The sequence below is a fragment of the Megalobrama amblycephala genome, linkage group LG15 (genome assembly GCF_018812025.1).
Source record: "Megalobrama amblycephala isolate DHTTF-2021 linkage group LG15, ASM1881202v1, whole genome shotgun sequence".
NCBI lineage: Eukaryota > Metazoa > Chordata > Actinopteri > Cypriniformes > Xenocyprididae > Megalobrama > Megalobrama amblycephala.
The window spans coordinates 33,288,637-33,307,804 of NC_063058.1; the positions used below are offsets into that span (position 1 = coordinate 33,288,637).

The 19,168-nt window shown below is 33.4% G+C and overlaps 1 protein-coding gene across 5 annotated transcripts in view; it reads right to left on the reverse strand.

Annotated features, from left to right (window-relative positions):
* The window catches only part of mon2 (MON2 homolog, regulator of endosome-to-Golgi trafficking), a 47,064-nt gene extending 31,735 nt beyond the window's left edge, over positions 1–15,329 (reverse strand). For 2 of the 5 annotated variants that reach the window (XM_048159460.1, XM_048159461.1), the window contains exons 1-6: positions 14,852–15,327; positions 6,420–6,483; positions 6,205–6,332; positions 5,990–6,121; positions 1,350–1,479; positions 1,140–1,237 (exon numbers count right to left, since the gene is read on the reverse strand). In XM_048159460.1, the coding sequence (XP_048015417.1) occupies positions 1,140–1,237; positions 1,350–1,479; positions 5,990–6,121; positions 6,205–6,332; positions 6,420–6,483; positions 14,852–14,971 (672 nt within the window). In that variant the 5' untranslated portion in view covers positions 14,972–15,327. Of the gene's footprint in view, positions 1–1,139; positions 1,238–1,349; positions 1,480–5,989; positions 6,122–6,204; positions 6,333–6,419; positions 6,484–14,851 lie in introns of all 5 variants that reach the window. The other 3 variants (XM_048159459.1, XM_048159462.1, XM_048159463.1) reach the window with 3 other exon arrangements.
* Positions 15,330–19,168: the final 3,839 nt, after the last annotated feature.

Sequence of the window (19,168 nt, forward strand, 5' to 3'; positions counted from 1 at the left end):
ATAGTTTCCCAAATGGTAAAGTTCAACTTTTTTTTGATAATAATTGATCTAGAGAGTCCAGAGAATTGTACTGCTCTGGTTTGGTTCCGATTGGGCGAACAACCTAGGACTAGTTCGCAAAAGTAGGTTTTTTTCATAATTCATGAATATCAAACGATTCGATTGACAGCGGCGGTCAAAGTTGCTCAAAATGAGGAGTTCTGCCACGTGGTATGAATGACCCAAATCTTTATGCCCCCCGGCGGCCGATTTGTTTCGAATTTCTCACAGGTCCCAAAAGGCCCAGCAGGTTTCATTACGACTGACCTCTGTTAACCTTGTCTGATAGCTGCTCAAAATTCATTGGCCGATGGCAGACATGTTTTTCGAGATACATCAACGTCCTCATCGGCAATAATAGCACCTCGGACAAAGACACTGCATGCCAATTTTCAAGTCGATCGGACTAACGGTGAAGTAGTTACAGCCATTTTCATGTGTTTTTCCATGTTATAGCGCCACCAAGTGGCCAGTTGCCACGCCCTTTGTCACGCGACCACAGAATTAGCTCTTACATAGATGTGCCAAGTTTGCTGAAAATATCTTATTCCATTCACGAGTTATAGCCATTTTAGTAAAAGTGGCTCCACCCACTAGGGCCAAAAACCTAGGATAAGTAAATCCAAAATACCCGAAAATTTCGACGAGTGAATCTGATGCATGCATTTTGTCCGTCTTAAATGTGGATCCAAGGATTCCAACGATATAAGACACTTGAGCGGTTGAACGGTTCAGGAGTTAGGAGTCATTTCAAACTTCTCACCACTGTAGCGCAGTTTTTATAAGACCAGTCATTTTTGACCACAAAAGGGTTAAATTAGCGATTGACAGTAAAAATCATAGCAATTGAAGGAACAAAACAACCTGATACTGTGTGTAAAATGATCTGTGCATGAAGTCTTGGGGTGTAAATGCAAAATAAAAGACCTGCTGGCACTTTTTCTGTAATGTGTTTATTGTCAGTACTGGGCTTTGTTCTGTGTGTGTGGATGGCGGTGTTCGTCCGCCTCTGCCAAAAGCTATTTCTGACCCTGGAGAAACCCTGGAGTGTTTTGTTAAGCCCCTAGCCGCTGACGGACTGTAATAGAAAGATGCCGCACCTGGAACAACATGTATGCGTCTTTAGCGCTGGGTCTCAGCGTGCTGACGGAGCGCCGGTTACTGTTGCCCTGGACAGCAGGCGGTTCTTCCGTCAGACCTGCGGTGAACGGATAGAAAATATATATATATAAAGAAGCAGGCAGCAGGGGTCTGGATACTGGAGGAAATGCAATTCAAACATTCCCACAGGCCATAAAACTCTCTTTCACCTTTGAATTTCTCATCTTCCGCCACCATCCTCTCAAACACCACGGTCACGACCTGTCTGACGGTGGCGGCCGCCGTGTTGTTGGTGATGTTGTCTTTAGTAAAGTGCAGCCGGAAACACAGAACGATTGCCTGAGATGAAGCACAAAACAGCATTGCTCAAGGGGTTTCGGTTACACAAATTGAATAAAATACATTTATGTCCTTTCTAAAGGTGAAAAAGGGATTTTGACATGCATTAATAGGTCCTACTAAGAATTAAACAGGCAATTTTTGCTGCTGTACGTCTGAAACTTCAATATGTAAATCAGAATTCCCAGAGCTTTTGAATTTCCATAATTTTTACATGAACTCTCTTTTCATTTGTGATAGCCATTTTAAAAATCATTTTAAGAGATAAACACACACACAGCAATTTATTGTTTTAAATTTTAAATATTTAGAGCTTGAATACTATTTATATTCGGTCTTCTCTATAGAGATGTCCATGAATTTGTAAGACTTTAATTAATTTCCATATATATATATATATATATATATATATATATATATACACATATATATATAATGAAACATCCAATTTACCAACAAAATATTAAAAGTTTAATAAAAAAACAAAACATTTTTAGGGCCCTATGATATACGTTTTATTCTTTCCCCTCAAATTCTGTTTTCTGTTTTAATATTTTATTTGTTTAATTACATTTTAATAATCAAAAAGCATGTCTAATTAATTTAATTCTTAAAAACAACAAAATGTATTCATTAAAAAAAGTATTTTTATGAAATGTTTGGGGTTTTTTTTCCAGAAATTCAGTTTCGTATTTTATTTTTTCGGCAATCAAATGAACTCACACCATTTAATTTATCGTTTAATTATTTTTTTGTCAAACAATGTGCTGCACAACAGAGCTTTACTGTTAAAATTAAAACATGGAAGAAAAAATGAGATTTTTCCTTAAAAAGATAGGGCCCTATGATATACGCCCTATGATATACGTTTTATTCTTTCCCCTCAAATTCTGTTTTCTGTTTTAATATTTTATTTGTTTAATTACATTTTAATAATCAAAAAGCATGTCTAATTAATTTAATTCTTAAAAACAACAAAATGTATTCATTAAAAAAAGTATTTTTATGAAATGTTTGGGTTTTTTTTTCCAGAAATTCAGTTTCGTATTTTATTTTTTTCGGCAATCAAATGAACTCACACCATTTAATTTATCGTTTAATTATTTTTTTGTCAAACAATGTGCTGCACAACAGAGCTTTACTGTTAAAATTAAAACATGGAAGAAAAAATGAGATTTTTCCTTAAAAAGATAGTTTTAATGATTTATTATTAAATTAATTTATCTAAATTCTACTGTACAACACTAATATGCACAGAAGAGGATTAGGGCCAAGCAATAATAAAAAAATAAAACCATCTCGAGATTAAAGTTGTTAAATTTCGAGAAAAAAGCCGAGATAAAATGTTGAGAACAAACTCGTTAAATTACAAGAAAAAAGTTGTTAAATTACGAGAACAAATTCGTTAAATTATGAGAAAAATGTCGTTAAATTTCGAGAACAAACTCGTTAAATTACAAGAAAAAACTTGTTAAATTTCGAGAAAAAGTCGAGATAAAATGTTGAGAATAAAGTCATTAAATTACGAGAAAAAAGTCGTTAAATTACAAGAACAAATTCATTAAATTATGAGAAAAATGCCGTTAAATTTCGAGAACAAACTCGTTAAATTACAAGAAAAAACTTGTTAAATTTCGAGAAAAAGTCGAGATAAAATGTTGAGAATAAAGTCATTTAATTACGAGAAAAAAGTCGTTAAATTACAAGAACAAATTCATTAAATTATGAGAAAAATGTTGTTAAATTTCGAGAACAAACTCGTTAAATTACAAGAAAAAACTTGTTAAATTTCGAGAAAAAACTTGTTAAATTTCGAGAAAAAACTTGTTAAATTACGAAAACAAATTCATTAAATTATGAGAAAAATGTCGTTAAATTTCGAGAAAAAACTCGTTAAATTTCGAGAAAAAAGTCGAGATAAAATGTTGAGAATAAACTCATTAAATTACAAGAAAAAAGTCGTTAAATTATGAGAACAAATTCATTAAATTATGAGAAAAATCTCGTTAAATTTCGAGTACAAATTCGTTAAATTATGAGAAAAATGTCGTTACATTTCGAGAACAAATTCGTTAAATTATGAGAAAAATGTCGTTAAATTTCGAGAACAAACTCGTTAAATTACAAGAAAAAACTTGTTAAATTTCGAGAAAAAGTCGAGATAAAATGTTGAGAATAAAGTCATTAAATTACGAGAAAAAAGTCGTTAAATTACAAGAACAAATTCATTAAATTATGAGAAAAATGTCGTTAAATTTCGAGAACAAACTCGTTAAATTACAAGAAAAAACTCGTTAAATTTCGAGAAAAAAGTCGAGACAAAAAGTTGAGAATAAAGTCATTAAATTACGAGAAAAATGTCGTTAAATTTCGAGAAAAAAACTTGTTAAATTTCGAGAAAAAAGTTGTTAAATTACGAAAACAAATTCATTAAATTATGAGAAAAATGTCGTTAAATTTCGAGAAAAAACTCGTTAAATTTCGAGAAAAAAGTCGAGATAAAATGTTGAGAATAAACTCATTAAATTACAAGAAAAAAGTCGTTAAATTATGAGAACAAATTCATTAAATTATGAGAAAAATCTCGTTAAATTTCGAGTACAAATTCGTTAAATTATGAGAAAAATGTCGTTACATTTCGAGAACAAATTCGTTAAATTATGAGAAAAATGTCGTTAAATTTCGAGAACAAACTCGTTAAATTACAAGAAAAAACTTGTTAAATTTCGAGAAAAAGTCGAGATAAAATGTTGAGAATAAAGTCATTAAATTACGAGAAAAAAGTCGTTAAATTACAAGAACAAATTCATTAAATTATGAGAAAAATGTCGTTAAATTTCGAGAACAAACTCGTTAAATTACAAGAAAAAACTCGTTAAATTTCGAGAAAAAAGTCGAGACAAAAAGTTGAGAATAAAGTCATTAAATTACGAGAAAAATGTCGTTAAATTTCGAGAAAAAAATTGTTAAATTTCGAGAAAAAAGTTGTTAAATTACGAAAACAAATTCATTAAATTATGAGAAAAATGTCGTTAAATTTCGAGAAAAAACTCGTTAAATTTCGAGAAAAAAGTCGAGATAAAATGTTGAGAATAAACTCATTAAATTACAAGAAAAAAGTCGTTAAATTATGAGAACAAATTCATTAAATTATGAGAAAAATCTCGTTAAATTTCGAGTACAAATTCGTTAAATTATGAAAAAAATGTCGTTACATTTCGAGAACAAATTCCTTAAATTATGAGAAAAATGTCGTTAAATTTCGAGAACAAACTCGTTAAATTACAAGAAAAAACTTGTTAAATTTCGAGAAAAAGTCGAGATAAAATGTTGAGAATAAAGTCATTAAATTACGAGAAAAAAGTCGTTAAATTACAAGAACAAATTCATTAAATTATGAGAAAAATGTTGTTAAATTTCGAGAACAAACTCGTTAAATTACAAGAAAAAACTCGTTAAATTTCGAGAAAAAAGTCGAGACAAAAAGTTGAGAATAAAGTCATTAAATTACGAGAAAAATGTCGTTAAATTTCGAGAAAAAACTTGTTACATTTCGAGAAAAAACTTGTTAAATTTCGAGAAAAAAGTTGTTAAATTACGAAAACAAGTTCATTAAATTATTAGAAAAATGTCGTTAAATTTCGAGAAAAAACTCGTTAAATTTCGAGAAAAAAGTCGAGATAAAATGTTGAGAATAAACTCATTAAATTACAAGAAAAAAGTCGTTAAATTATGAGAACAAATTCATTAAATTATGAGAAAAATCTCGTTAAATTTCGAGTACAAATTCGTTAAATTATGAGAAAAATGTCGTTACATTTCGAGAACAAATTCGTTAAATTATGAGAAAAATGTCGTTAAATTTCGAGAAAAAAGTCGAGACAAAAAGTTGAGAATAAACTCATTAAATTACAAGAAAAAAGTCGTTAAATTACAAGAACAAATTCGTTAAATTACGAATTTGTGTTTATGAAGATGAGCGTTTAAATGCTGATGAAGTCTTTCAGAGTGGCTTTGGAGATTAATTTTGTGCGTTCATGTCCTCATATAGTGAGGCGACAGAGGATGAAAACATCGCGAGTGTCGCGTGTGCGCGTACATGGATGCATTTCAGAGGCACCCAGACATGCAGGATTCATATTTAAATAGTCTATTTGCAGTTTAATATTCACAGACACTAAACTATATCGCGATTTGATTTAAGTGTACTGACCTGCTTTTCGACAGATTCCGTGACATTCTAATTCCGTGACATTATATACTAAATTCCATTTTTATGACTGGATTCCGTGATTCCGTCTGCGTTTTTTGCATCATGGAACTCATAGGGCCATATATATATATAGTTTGTTACTATTTTCCTTTTATTTTTGGGCAAAATATTACCCAGACATGTTTTCATGAGTTTCCCCAATGGCTTTCTTCAATCTTACAACAAAAAAAATCGTGTTTTGCACAAAGCGAGCCCTTTTCTGAGCATCAGTTTGAGTGTGTGTGGGGCGTACAGTACCTTGGACAGGACTTCATCATGTACGATGGTGTTGGTGGTGAGCAGCACCAGAACCGTCTGCAGTAGTTTGAGCTCCTCCAGACCGTTCTCCATCAGCTGCCACAGCATGTTAATGATGTTCCCCGCCGCCGCCTGCAAACACACTCTAATGTCATTACTCTGAAACTGTGGCACTCTCATAACCCTTACAAATGTGTGTGTTTGTGTGTTCTGACCTCGGACACGACTTCATGTGACATGAGTCTCTGAATGGCGGCGAGACACAGCTGGGTGATTTTGGGTTCTTTGGTTCCGCAGCCCATGAGGAACGGCTGGACCACTTCAGAACTGTTCTCCTTCAGCGCTGATGACACACAGGAAACAGGAAATCAACACAACAGCCATATGGGTCACTGATAACACACACTTCTTCAACATCACATGCTCTTACCTGCCAGGATGTCCGTGTTTCTAGCAGCGATGGTTTTGATCTTGACGATGCCAGACTCTGCGGCCTAAAGACAGACAACAAACTCACGTGAGATTCTTTATAGGAAAATACGGAAAGAAACCTGACGTATTGTTAACGCGAGGCATAAACCGATGTAGAAATGTTATAACTGATAATCTTATTCCTCGTCTGGTATCGTTTAAAGCTCTTTGAAGCTGCACTGAAACTGTAATTTTGACCTTCAACCTTTTGGTGCCCATTGAAGTCCACTATAAGGACAATAATCCTGGAATGTTTTCCTCAAAAACCTTCATTTCTTTTCAACTGAAGAAAGAAAGACATGAACATCTTGGATGACATGGGGGTGAGTAAATTATCAGGAAAATTTTATTTAAAACTGAACTAATCCTTTAAGGTCATGCAGAATAAGGCATTAATTATGTGCTTTATAAGTACTAATAAACAGCCAATATCCTAGTAATATGCATGTTAATAAGCAACTATTTAATAGTGAGAATTGGACCCGAAACTAAAGTGTTACCAATATATATTCACTCAGAAACGTGTCATGTGCTGTGAATGCCATTTCATTTTGACCTCAAACCAGAAGCAATCAAAATCAAACATGCTTTCGGACATGAACAATGACAGAAAACGGCTCTGAACGCTTTCAGTTTTCAGAGTCTTAGAGAATTCAGAAGCATGGTGTGGAAATATGAAGCATTTCAGAGTGAACGTGTCAGTGCCGAGCGGTGCCGCCCACTGAGTTTTACAGGCCACAATGAGTCCTTTCTCCCAGAACAGCAGGGAAACGCTTCACAAACACACTACGCTATCTGTTCGGCTGGCTGATTCCATCACGGCCTCTCTCCATTTCTCCTTGTCACATCTGATCATCGGTCTCTCTCGACTCCTCACGCACTCCGGAGAGATCCACGGGCTGTTAAAGACGCCTACAGTAACACACACACACACACACACACACACACACACACACACACACACACACACACACACAGCTGTCTGTCCTCTCTGGAGGGGACGCGTTTGACAGATCTGTGTTTGGTGTCCTCATCTGATGAGGTGAAGCGTATGATGGTTTCTTGGCTCAAGGTGAGAAAAGCAATGTCTAAAGTTTCACAACAGATCTCGGATCTGAACGCTTCGATTTCAGACAGGTGTTTACCAGTTTATCCGTCATCAAAAACAGGAACGATTTAATCCGAACGCAAAAAGACCAAACATTTTCACCAACTGTTATTTCTTATTTGTTGAAAATACACTCAAAGATGATATATTCTACATTTCTGTCCACATTGATGGATTTAAGTGCTGACAAATGAATTAATAGCGATTAATCGCATCTAACTAAAGTTTGTTTACATAATATATGTCATTTGAAATATTAACAAAAACTATAATGGTATCTCAGCTATACTAAAATAACTATTCTATGTATTTTCCATATGCAAATGACCTAATTTATGATTGGATAACCACTATGTTGTTGAATACTGAAGAGGTGATGAGAAGTAAACACAGATGATCAAATTAAAGGTTCACCCAAAAATGAAAATGATGTCATTAATGACTCACCCTCATGTCGTTCCAAACCCGTAAGACCTTCGTTCATCTTCAGAACACAGTTTAAGATATTTTAGATTTAGTCCGAGAGCTTTCTGTCCCTCCATTGAAAATGTATGTACGGTATACTGTCCATGTCCAGAAAGGTAATAAAAACATCATCAAAGTAGTCCATGTGACATCAGAGGGTCAGTTAGAATTTTTTGAAGCATCGAAAATACATTTTGGTCCAAAAATAACAAAAACTACGACTTTATTCAGCATTGTATTCTCTTCCGGAATCATTTCCATTGAGTTGATTCCATTGAATTGATTCCAATGAATTGATTCCATTGAGTTGATTCTATTGAGTTGATTCCACTGAGTTGACTCCATTGAGTTGATTTCATTGAATTGATTCCATTGAGTTGATTCCATTGAGTTGATTCCATTGAGTTGATTCCATTGAATTGATTCCATTGAATCCTTTCATCTCTCGGTGTTGGTAATGCACTTTTACGTCGCCGTGGTTGTTTTTGGTGATTAGGACACCCACGACATGCACACTTATGCACCATTTAAAAAAAAATATAGCAATACCAAAATACAAACAATGTAGAATAGCTTGAATACAGTGTGCGTCTCCCTCAGACCGTAAACGAAGCTCGGGCGCACCGGATAACACGTCAGCAGCGTCACTGCGGAGTCGTGAACCACACTCCGGAGCAGAAGGGGGCAGTAATGCACCAATAAGCTGGATGCCAACCGCCGTAAAACAGGAAAGAAGAAGAAGAAGAAGCGGAGTCATGAACGCGGATTGACAACAGACCCGGAAGAGAATACAATGCTGAATAAAGTCGTAGTTTTTGTTATTTTTGGACCAAAATGTATTTTCGATGCTTCAAAATGTCGCGGATGTCCTAATCGCCAAAAACAACCACGGCGACGTAAAAGTGCATTACCAACACCGACAGATGAAAGGATTCAATGGAATCAGTTCAATGGAATCAGTTCAATGGAATCAATTCAATGGAATCAATTCAAATGGAAATGATTCCGGAAGAGAATACAATGCTGAATAAAGTCGCATTTTTTGTTATTTTTGGACCAAAATGTATTTTCGATGCTTCAACAAATTCTAACTAACCCTCTGATGTCACATGGACTACTTTGATGATGTTTTTATTACCTTTCTGGACATGGACAGTATACCGTACATACATTTTCAATGGAGAGACAGAAAGCTCTCGGACTAAATCTAAAATATCTTAAACTGTGTTCTGAAGATGAACGGAGGTCTTACGGGTTTGGAACGACATGAGGGTGAGTCATTAATGACATAATTTTCATTTTTGGGTCAACTAAACCTTTAATAAATGATTCAATAAAAATACAAGAAACAAACAATTTTTGTGATGTTCGTTCCATTCGCGATTCTTTCTCAAACTTACAAACAGAGATGTTTGTGAAACACACTGCTAATTATAATCAAATTCAGAGTCCATAAATGGGCAGGAAAGTTTGGTGAACTTATTTCATGTTTTTCATGATGACGTCTAAAGCTTCATTATGACTGATGACAGTGTTTCACATGGTGTTTAAAATAAAACCAGAGCGAGGCAAGCTGCGGGTTCAAGGCCTGCTTTTAGCTCGATCTTTCACTGTACCATCATATCTTTAAATGTTTCATCTGAGCAACGGGAAGCTTGTTTGACCTCTTGACCCCGTTGTTGCTTGGCAACAGTTGGTAACGGTGACTCCTAAATTAAAGAGCGGCAGGTTCACAGAGATTTGAGTTAATCTTCAGAAACCACAGGAACTTTACAGCTGAAAAACTTCTGCTGTGGTGAAACTACGGTACAGTAATGATAGCCAATGCTAACACCATGATATATACCATGGTACTCATACAATATATAGCATTTACATGAATATCATGGTACATGTTAAGACAATGGTATTTTTTCATTTGTCCAAAACGTTTAACTATGCACAAAATGCAATTCAGTAACACTTTACTTAAAGACTTTAAATATAATGCATTATTAAAGTATTTTATTAATTATGCATCTTATAATGCATTGCATGAATAACTGTAACCACAGCACAGTTATAATACTTATGTTACACCATTAAAGGTGCAGTATGTAAGATTTCTGTCCGCTAGAGGCCGATTCAAAACAAAGGTGTAGCTTGATGACGCCAAGTTTGAGCGTGGAATCTTGGGACATGTGATCTCCACCTCAACGGATGGTGCAAAAGAATAGGGATTGGAGTCGGGAAGAAATCATGTTCATGGATGTATGGATTTAAATTCTGTATTACTGTTACTAAAAATAAAGCTGCATCTGATTATGCTATGTTAGCTACTTCACAAAATAGTGTTTTTCTCTGAGGCACGGTAAAGCATGGTACTCGCAAAAAAATTAAGAAAATTTGATTTATTTTAAACAATAAGACTAAACATGTTGAGCTACATAACATTAATTAGTTTTCTGTCTATAAATATATCAAAACTGTTGTTCCCTTGTCTATTAAAACATGTAAATATTAAAGCGTCTTTGGTGTTTCCATGGTTTCTACAAAATAAATCCGGAAACCGAGGGTAACGCGGGTATGTCGCCATTGACAGGCGACGATTTCTCACGATTTACAAATAGTTGCAAACATTTGGGATATTTTAAGTACTCAAGTAAACAAAATATATAACACTGGCCTAGAGGTTTTTGGATATTTTACTGCAAAAAACTTACATATTGCACCTTTAATGCATTAAAACACATGACAAACAACCAGTTTCAAATGTAACAAGGAATCTGCAAATATTATAATGCATTTTAACTTTGGTTATAATTATTTATGAAAAAATGTAATGCATTAAGTAATGAGTCACAATATTAAAAATTCTTATGAATGGTAATAAATTAATGGTAAATTAAACTAATTAAATTCTCACTAAACATAAATGCATTGAAATACAGGGGATTCTGTTATTATAAATTATGTTTAAAAACTGTCCTCTATGTGCATTTTGTGGTACAATTATGCTTAAAGGATTAGTTCACGTCAGAATTAAAATGTCCTGATAATTTACTCACCTCCATGTCATCCAAGATGTTGATGTCTTTCTTTCTTCAGTCGAAAAGAAATTAAGGTTTCTGAGGAAAACATTCCAGGATTTTTCTCCATATAGTGGACTTCAATGGGCACCAAACGGTTGAAGGTCCAAATGTCAGTTTCAGTGCAGCTTCAATGAGCTCTACATGATCCCAGACGAGGAATAAGAGTCTTATCTAGAGAAACCATTGGACATTTTCTAAAAATAAATAAAAATTATATACTTTTTAACCACAAATGCTCATCTTGCACTGCTCTGTGATGCGCCACGCATGACGTAATCATGTTGGAAAGGTCACGTGTGACGTAGGTGGAAGTACCAATCCAGTGTCTACAAAGTGAACTTGCAAAGATTAAGTCAAACGGCCTCTACGTCACACATGACCTTTCCAACATGATTACGTAATGCGTGGCACATCACAGAGCAGTGCAAGATGAGCATTTGTGGTTAAAAAGTATTTTTTTTTTTAGAAAATGAGTGATGGTTTCTCTAGATAAGACTCTTATTCCTCGTCTGGTATCGTTTAAAACCCTTTGAAGCTGCACTGAAACTGACATTTGGACCTTCAACCGTTTGGTGCCCATTGAAGTCCACTATATGGAGAAAAATCCTGGAATGTTTTCATCAAAAACCTTCATTTCTTTTCGACTGAAGAAAGAAAGACATGAACATCTTGGATGACATGGGGGTGAGTAAATTATCAGGACATTTTAATTCTGAAGTGAACTAATCCTTTAAGCATTAACGTACCACAAAATGCACATAGAGGACAGTTTTTTCCTTCCACGAGGTGACTTTTCTTTTTACTAACAATGCACTGTGAAAATAAAAAAAAACATTTTCCTTAAAAATGAAATAAAGAACACTACAGAAAACAGCACTAAATCACAGCTGTAAAACCTTTTTATCTGAGGCGAAACAGTGAGCCTCATTCATTAAACACGATGAGAAAAAACTTCTTAGTAAATTGTTTCTGAAAATTACATCTATTTGAGAAGCAAAATATAGACAGCTCTTGATTGCATTTCTAAACTTCAAAACCTCTTTAGTATTTCCTATTTCCGAACAGCCATTTTATGAAGTGACACGTGTAAAATGAAGGAAGTTTCTGCTTATCTCTCATTCATCAGTCAGCATTCTCTCGAAATGCTGATGAAACACACTTGTGTTTCTCTCGCAGTGAATGAAATCCACAGAAATGAGTTTTCTCTCGTAAACAAATTAACTTAACGCTGCCATTCGAGAGGCCGTGAACATTCACGTGGAGAATTCAGAGCAGCAAAACCACCAAACCATGTTGCTCTAGTCTACGCCCGCAGAGTCGAACAAGTCAAACACTCTTTCTTTCAGTCCAACAGTCTGTCTTTCAGACCGGGACGGATCTTGAGCAGGTCTTTCACCTTCGAAACAAGCAGTTTGGTGTCTTTACATCTGCTTATGGGTAAGAGGAAAGTGTGGAGTCTATCTAAGCAGAGCACTTTAACACCCAGTGAAACGTCATCAGATTAAACCTGGATCATGAATACAGTCGTCTGATCATATTCACTGAACTTTAAAGGACTAATACAGAGACTCAGAGTATCTGGGAAAACCTCACAGAGTATAATAGTGCGTTTAAGTCCTGCGGGGAAGGTCGTATTTACGATAAGGTCGAAAAAAGAAACTTCAACAGCTCAATTCATTGACTGAGTTTCATCTGATCAGGACATCAGCGCAGATACCTGATGAATCAGTGATTTATGAGCTTTGTCTGCTCTCAGATGATTGACAGCTGCTTTATGACACTTTGAATGGAGAGTAACAATGACATCACAGCAGAGCGAGTCTCTCAGACTGAAGGAGTGTCTAATAATGAACACATTATTATCACGATAAACTGAAGACACACAAACACTCAAATATGCTTCACCAATCGGCCTTCTGGTCTGTCGTTTGTCGTCGTCACAAACAGCTTAAAACTCTTTTTATTTCTAATTGGTTCAAATCTCATTTGAATCTTTTTTTTTTTAATCTAAAATAGTTTTTTTTAAACAATATTTACTTGACATTTTATTGCATTTGCATTATATTAACATACATTGTGTATTAATTATTTGTATATTTTTTGTGTGTGTATACTGGCCAATGTCTAATTCTTTTTTATCTAAAATAATTTTTTTGAATAATATTTAATTGATATTTTATTGCATTTGCTTAATCATAACATTATATATTAAGATACATTATATATTAATTATTTTTTTTTCCATGTGTAGAGCAAATATTGACCAATTTCTATCTAATATTTTGTTCTTTTTTTTTTAAATCTAAAGATTAATTTTATTGAATAATATTTAATTGCTATTTTACTGCATTTGCTTAATAATAACATTTTATATGAAGAAAAATTATATATTAATTATTAGCATTTTTTTTCTATTAACATACATTGTATATTAATTATTTGTATATTTTTTATGTGTGTATACTGGCCAATTTCTAATTTTCATTCTTTTTTATCTAAAATAAATTTTATTTAATAATATTTAATTGATATTTTATTGCATTTGCTTAATCATAACATTATATATTAAGATATATTATATATTAAATATTTGTATTTTTTTTTTACATGTGCAGAGCAAATATTGGCCAATTTCTAACTTTGTTCATTTTTTTTTAAATCTAAAGATGAATTTTATTTAATAATATATAATTGATATTTTATTGCATTTGCTTAATCATAACATTATATATTAAGATATATTATATATTAAATATTTGTATTTTTTTTTTTTTACATGTGCAGAGCAAATATTGGCCAATTTCTATCTAATTTTTTGTTCATTTTTTTTTAAATCTAAAGATGAGTTTTATTTCATGATATATAATTGATATTTTATTGCATTTGCTTAACTATACCATTATATATTAAGATATATTATTTGCATTTTTTTTTACGTGTGCAGAGCAAATATTGTCCAATTTCGATCTAATTTTTGTTCATTTTTTTATATAAGATGAATTTTATTTAATAATATTTATTTGAGATTTTATCGAATTTGCTTGATCATAACATTATATATAAAGATATATTACATATTAATTATTTGTATTTTTTGTATAATTTTTACATGTGCAGAGAAAATACATTGGCCAATTTATATTTCATTTTCATTCATTTTACATCTAAAATGAATTTTATTTAATAATATTTAATTGATATTTTATTGCATTTGCATAAAATGAATTTAGTAATATTTGACATTGCATTTGCTTAACCATACCATTATATTTTAAGATAAATTATATATTAATTATATATATAATTGTATTACATGTGCAGAGCAAATATTGGCCAATTTCGATCTAATTTTCTTTTCTTTTTTTTTATCTAAAATGTATTTAATGTAACAATATTTCATTGAGATTTTATTGCATTTGCTTAATCATACCATTATATATTAACATAATAGTATATATTAATTATTTGTATATTTCTTTACATGTGCAGAGGAAATATATTGGCCAATTTCTATCTAATTTTCATGTACATATAAAGATATATTATATATAAATTATTTATACGTGTACATATGCACATACAGTGGAGTCTAGCTAATAACTGTCCAAGTACAGGAACCATAACACACACATTACATATGCATGCACATACAGCTACACGTATGTACACAGATACAGATGAACCAATAGATATAACTGCATCACATAATCATATATGACATCTCCTCATATAAACATCTCCATGTACCTCTTTGACTGGAGGGAATTTCTTCTTGCACTCCATGGACAGAGAGCGCAGATCCGCCTGCATGTTCTCCACGAGTTTCTTCACCGCTTCAGGGCTGCTGGTCGACATCTTCACACTCATTCAACACCAATTCAACTCGAATTAATGATTAATAACTCAATTAAACCGACCGGGATGTTTCGGCTCCAGCGCGAGACACATAAATAACCCTCGGTGCCGCGCACACATCAATAACTGTGTCTGACTTCAGCCGCGAACGCGCCTGTGTGTCGCGCACATGATCATAATCATGCTGATCGATATGATCGAGGTGCTCTTTATGACATTTATGATCTATACGCGCGCTTCTCGCCTGAGTTTCATGATTTTTTCTTCATTTCATGGATCCCATAATGCCTGTGCGGAAAATGACACGTCACGTCAGGCGTCACTTCCGTAAACACTGACCGGATCCGCAGCGAGGGAGGGGCTGTGGCGCCCCCGCGAGGCGCTCACGAGAGCTGCAAATCATTGATTTCATAAAACAAAACATTTTTTTAAAGTCCGTTGCTGTCGTTTACCTCAAGAATTATACTTCAACGTTCATAAAAACATTTAAATAATTATTTTTTACATTACTTAGCTACTTTATCGTCCTATTCAGCCTCTACACGTTGTTTTTGCTCCTTATAGATTTAGATTTTGAGAAAAACTGTACAGAAATGTGATTGTGTTGTCATCTAGGGGTGTAATATTCTCATCAGAGAGATTACATTTCGTTTAGCACATACCCAAAGTACAACTAAACAAGGGGTTAATACAAGAAATCTTACATTTACATGAAATGAACAAAAACATTTAAGCTTCTGTTGCAACTACGTGAATGCAACAGTAAATTTATTTTTTACCTGCTTTATTGTTGATATTTTATCATGTTTAAGCACTAAATAATGTCTTTGCTCCTTAGAGCTCCTTATTTAGCTTTATGCATTCTTGTGTTGCTGCAAATGCAAATAAAGTTTAATTTTGAGGGGAAAAAACGCTTTTAGTAATATCAAAGACTTTATATAGGCTACAGAAAGACGATGGATGGGAGAAATTGCAACGCGCAATATGGCGGGAAAAGTCCCGCCTTTTAAATTGAAGAGCCAATCGCTGATTGGTAAAATCATCGTGTCACTTCAGCAGCCGTTAGAAGTTCCGGTTGATATAAAAACGTTTTTGTCGTGATTCGAGCGTTTAGAAACAAAATTTATGAGACAGTTGTTGTCAGATTTCATTGGTAATTTAAAATATGAAATTTAATCGTAAGCGTGGCGAACAGTTTTGATGAATTTGACGTTTTCCCATTCAAGCAGTTGTACTTGCATGCCTGAGAGGCGTTTCTAAGATGGCCGCTGAGTGAAATGACTTATTTAGCAGATATTTTACAATTATTCACAAGGAAATTTTACATTAACATAAAATTATGAAACCATTTCAATTTATGTCGCAAATAATTTAATGCAACAGCTGTTTGCTGCAATGATGTTTTCCGGTCTAATGCTGGATTAAATACACAAAATGGTGCATAATCATTTTTTCTTTTTATTGATGTAATGTACATGAGTAATACAGTATATCTGGCTCAAAGGTAACACATTTACAAAGTTGTAAAACCCAAACTCAAGCTTTTCTGTACAGGTTATATACACAAAGACTGCTGGCGGTCTGCTCGCAGGACACTTCCAACACTTCATATACGTACCAGTGAAAACAACCACATATGATTGATTGGTCCTCAATATGCAATCTGATTGATTTGTGCAGACGTTAAAATTTCATACATTTATCACACATTTGTTAAACAGTAGATTCTAGACAACAAACGTACTCCGCTTTAATAAAGTTTCACAATAAAAATACAAAATCGTGAGATACAATGATTTATATCCTAAAACATTCTCAAGTGCACAGAAGGTATTGATCAATGACCCTGTTTAACACTGTAACTGTACTGTATTCCCCACTTTTGTAACACTATCAGATCTGCATGTAAAGTCTAAAATCTTCATAGGCATTCATAACTCATGCATGATGGTTCTGAGTATAAAACCTCACAGGCTTTGCTGTATTTATAATGTACATCCACATGGATTCTAAACACACTGATTTGCTTCCTTAGAAAGCAGATGCATTGATTGTATGAACTGAAACAGTCCTAAAGACACTCCAGTTTCTGTTTCCAACATCTATTTTGATTGAGTTCCACTCTGCCACCTGCTGGGCAAAGGGTTTGACAGAGAAAATGATGAAAGCTTGTTTCTGCCACTGAATAAAAATAAGAAAGCTAACTGTGACTTTTTATCTCACAATTCTGACTTTTTTCTCAGAATAGCGTGATATAAAGTCAGAATTGCGTGATATAAAGTCAGAACTGTGAGTTATAAAGTCAGAATTGAGATATAAAGTCAGAATTGTGAGTTATAAAGTCAGAATTGCGAGATATAAAGTCAGAATTGCGAGTTATAAAGTCAGAATTGTGAGTTATAAAGTCAGAATTGCGTGATATAAAGTCAGAATTGTGATTTATAAAGTCAGAATTGAGATATAAAGTCAGAATTGTGAGATATAAAGTCAGAACTGTGAGTTATAAAGTCAGAATTGTGAGTTATAAAGTCAGAATTGTGAGTTATAAAGTCAGAATTGCGAGATATAAAGTCAGAATTGCGAGTTATAAAGTCAGAATTGCGAGATATAAAGTCAGAATTGCGAGTTATAAAGTCAGAATTGCGTGATATAAAGTCAGAATTGCGAGTTATAAAGTCAGAATTGTGAGTTATAAAGTCAGAATTGCGTGATATAAAGTCAGAATTGTGATTTATAAAGTCAGAATTGTGAGTTATAAAGTCAGAATTGCGTGATATAAAGTCAGAATTGTGATTTATAAAGTCAGAATTGAGATATAAAGTCAGAATTGCGAGTTATAAAGTCAGAATTGCGAGTTATAAAGTCAGAATTGCGTGATATAAAGTCAGAATTGCGAGTTATAAAGTCAGAATTGAGATATAAAGTCAGAATTGCGTGATATAAAGTCAGAATTGTGATTTATAAAGTCAGAATTGAGATATAAAGTCAGAATTGCGTGATATAAAGTCAGAATTGTGATTTATAAAGTCAGAATTGAGATATAAAGTCAGAATTGTGAGATATAAAGTCAGAACTGTGAGTTATAAAGTCAGAATTGTGAGTTATAAAGTCAGAATTGTGAGTTATAAAGTCAGAATTGCGAGATATAAAGTCAGAATTGTGAGTTATAAAGTCAGAATTGCGAGATATAAAGTCAGAATTGCGAGATATAAAGTCAGAATTGCGAGATATAAAGTCAGAATTGCGAGTTATAAAGTCAGAATTGCGTGATATAAAGTCAGAATTGAGATATAAAGTCAGAATTGAGATATAAAGTCAGAATTGCGAGTTGTAAAGTCAGAATTGAGATATAAAGTCAGAATTGCGAGTTGTAAAGTCAGAACTGCGAGATATAAAGTCAGAATTGCGAGATATAAAGTCAGGATTGCGTGATACAAAGTCAGGATTGCGTGATACAAAGTCAGAATTGCGAGATATAAAGTCAGAATTGCAAGATATAAAGTCAGAATTGCGAGTTCTAAAGTCAGAATTGCAAGATATAAAGTCAGAATTGCGAGATATAAAGTCAGAATTGTGAGATATAAAGTCAGAATTGCAAGATATAAAGTCAGAATTGCAAGATATAAAGTCAGAATTGCGAGATATAAAGTCAGAATTGCAAGATATAAAGTCAGAATTGCGAGATACAAAGTCAGGATTGCGTGATACAAAGTCAGAATTGCGAGATATAAAGTCAGAATTGCGAGATACAAAGTCAGGATTGTGCGATACAAAGTCAGAATTGTGTGATATAAAGTCAGAATTGCGAGATATAAAGTCAGAATTGCGAGTTCTAAAGTCAGAATTGCGAGTTCTAAAGTCAGAATTGAGATATAAAGTCAGAATTGTGAGTTATAAAGTCAGAATTGAGATATAAAGTCAGAATTGTGAGATATAAAGTCAGAATTGAGATATAAAGTCAGAATTGCGAGTTCTAAAGTCAGAATTGCGAGTTCTAAAGTCAGAATTGCGAGTTCTAAAGTCAGAATTGTGAGATATAAAGTCAGAATTGTGATATAAAGTCAGAATTGCGAGTTATAAAGTCAGAATTGAGTGATATAAAGTCAGAATTGTGAGATATAAAGTCAGAATTGCGAGATATAAAGTCAGAATTGCGTGATATAAAGTCAGGATTGAGGGTTTATATCTCAATTCTGACTTTATAACTCA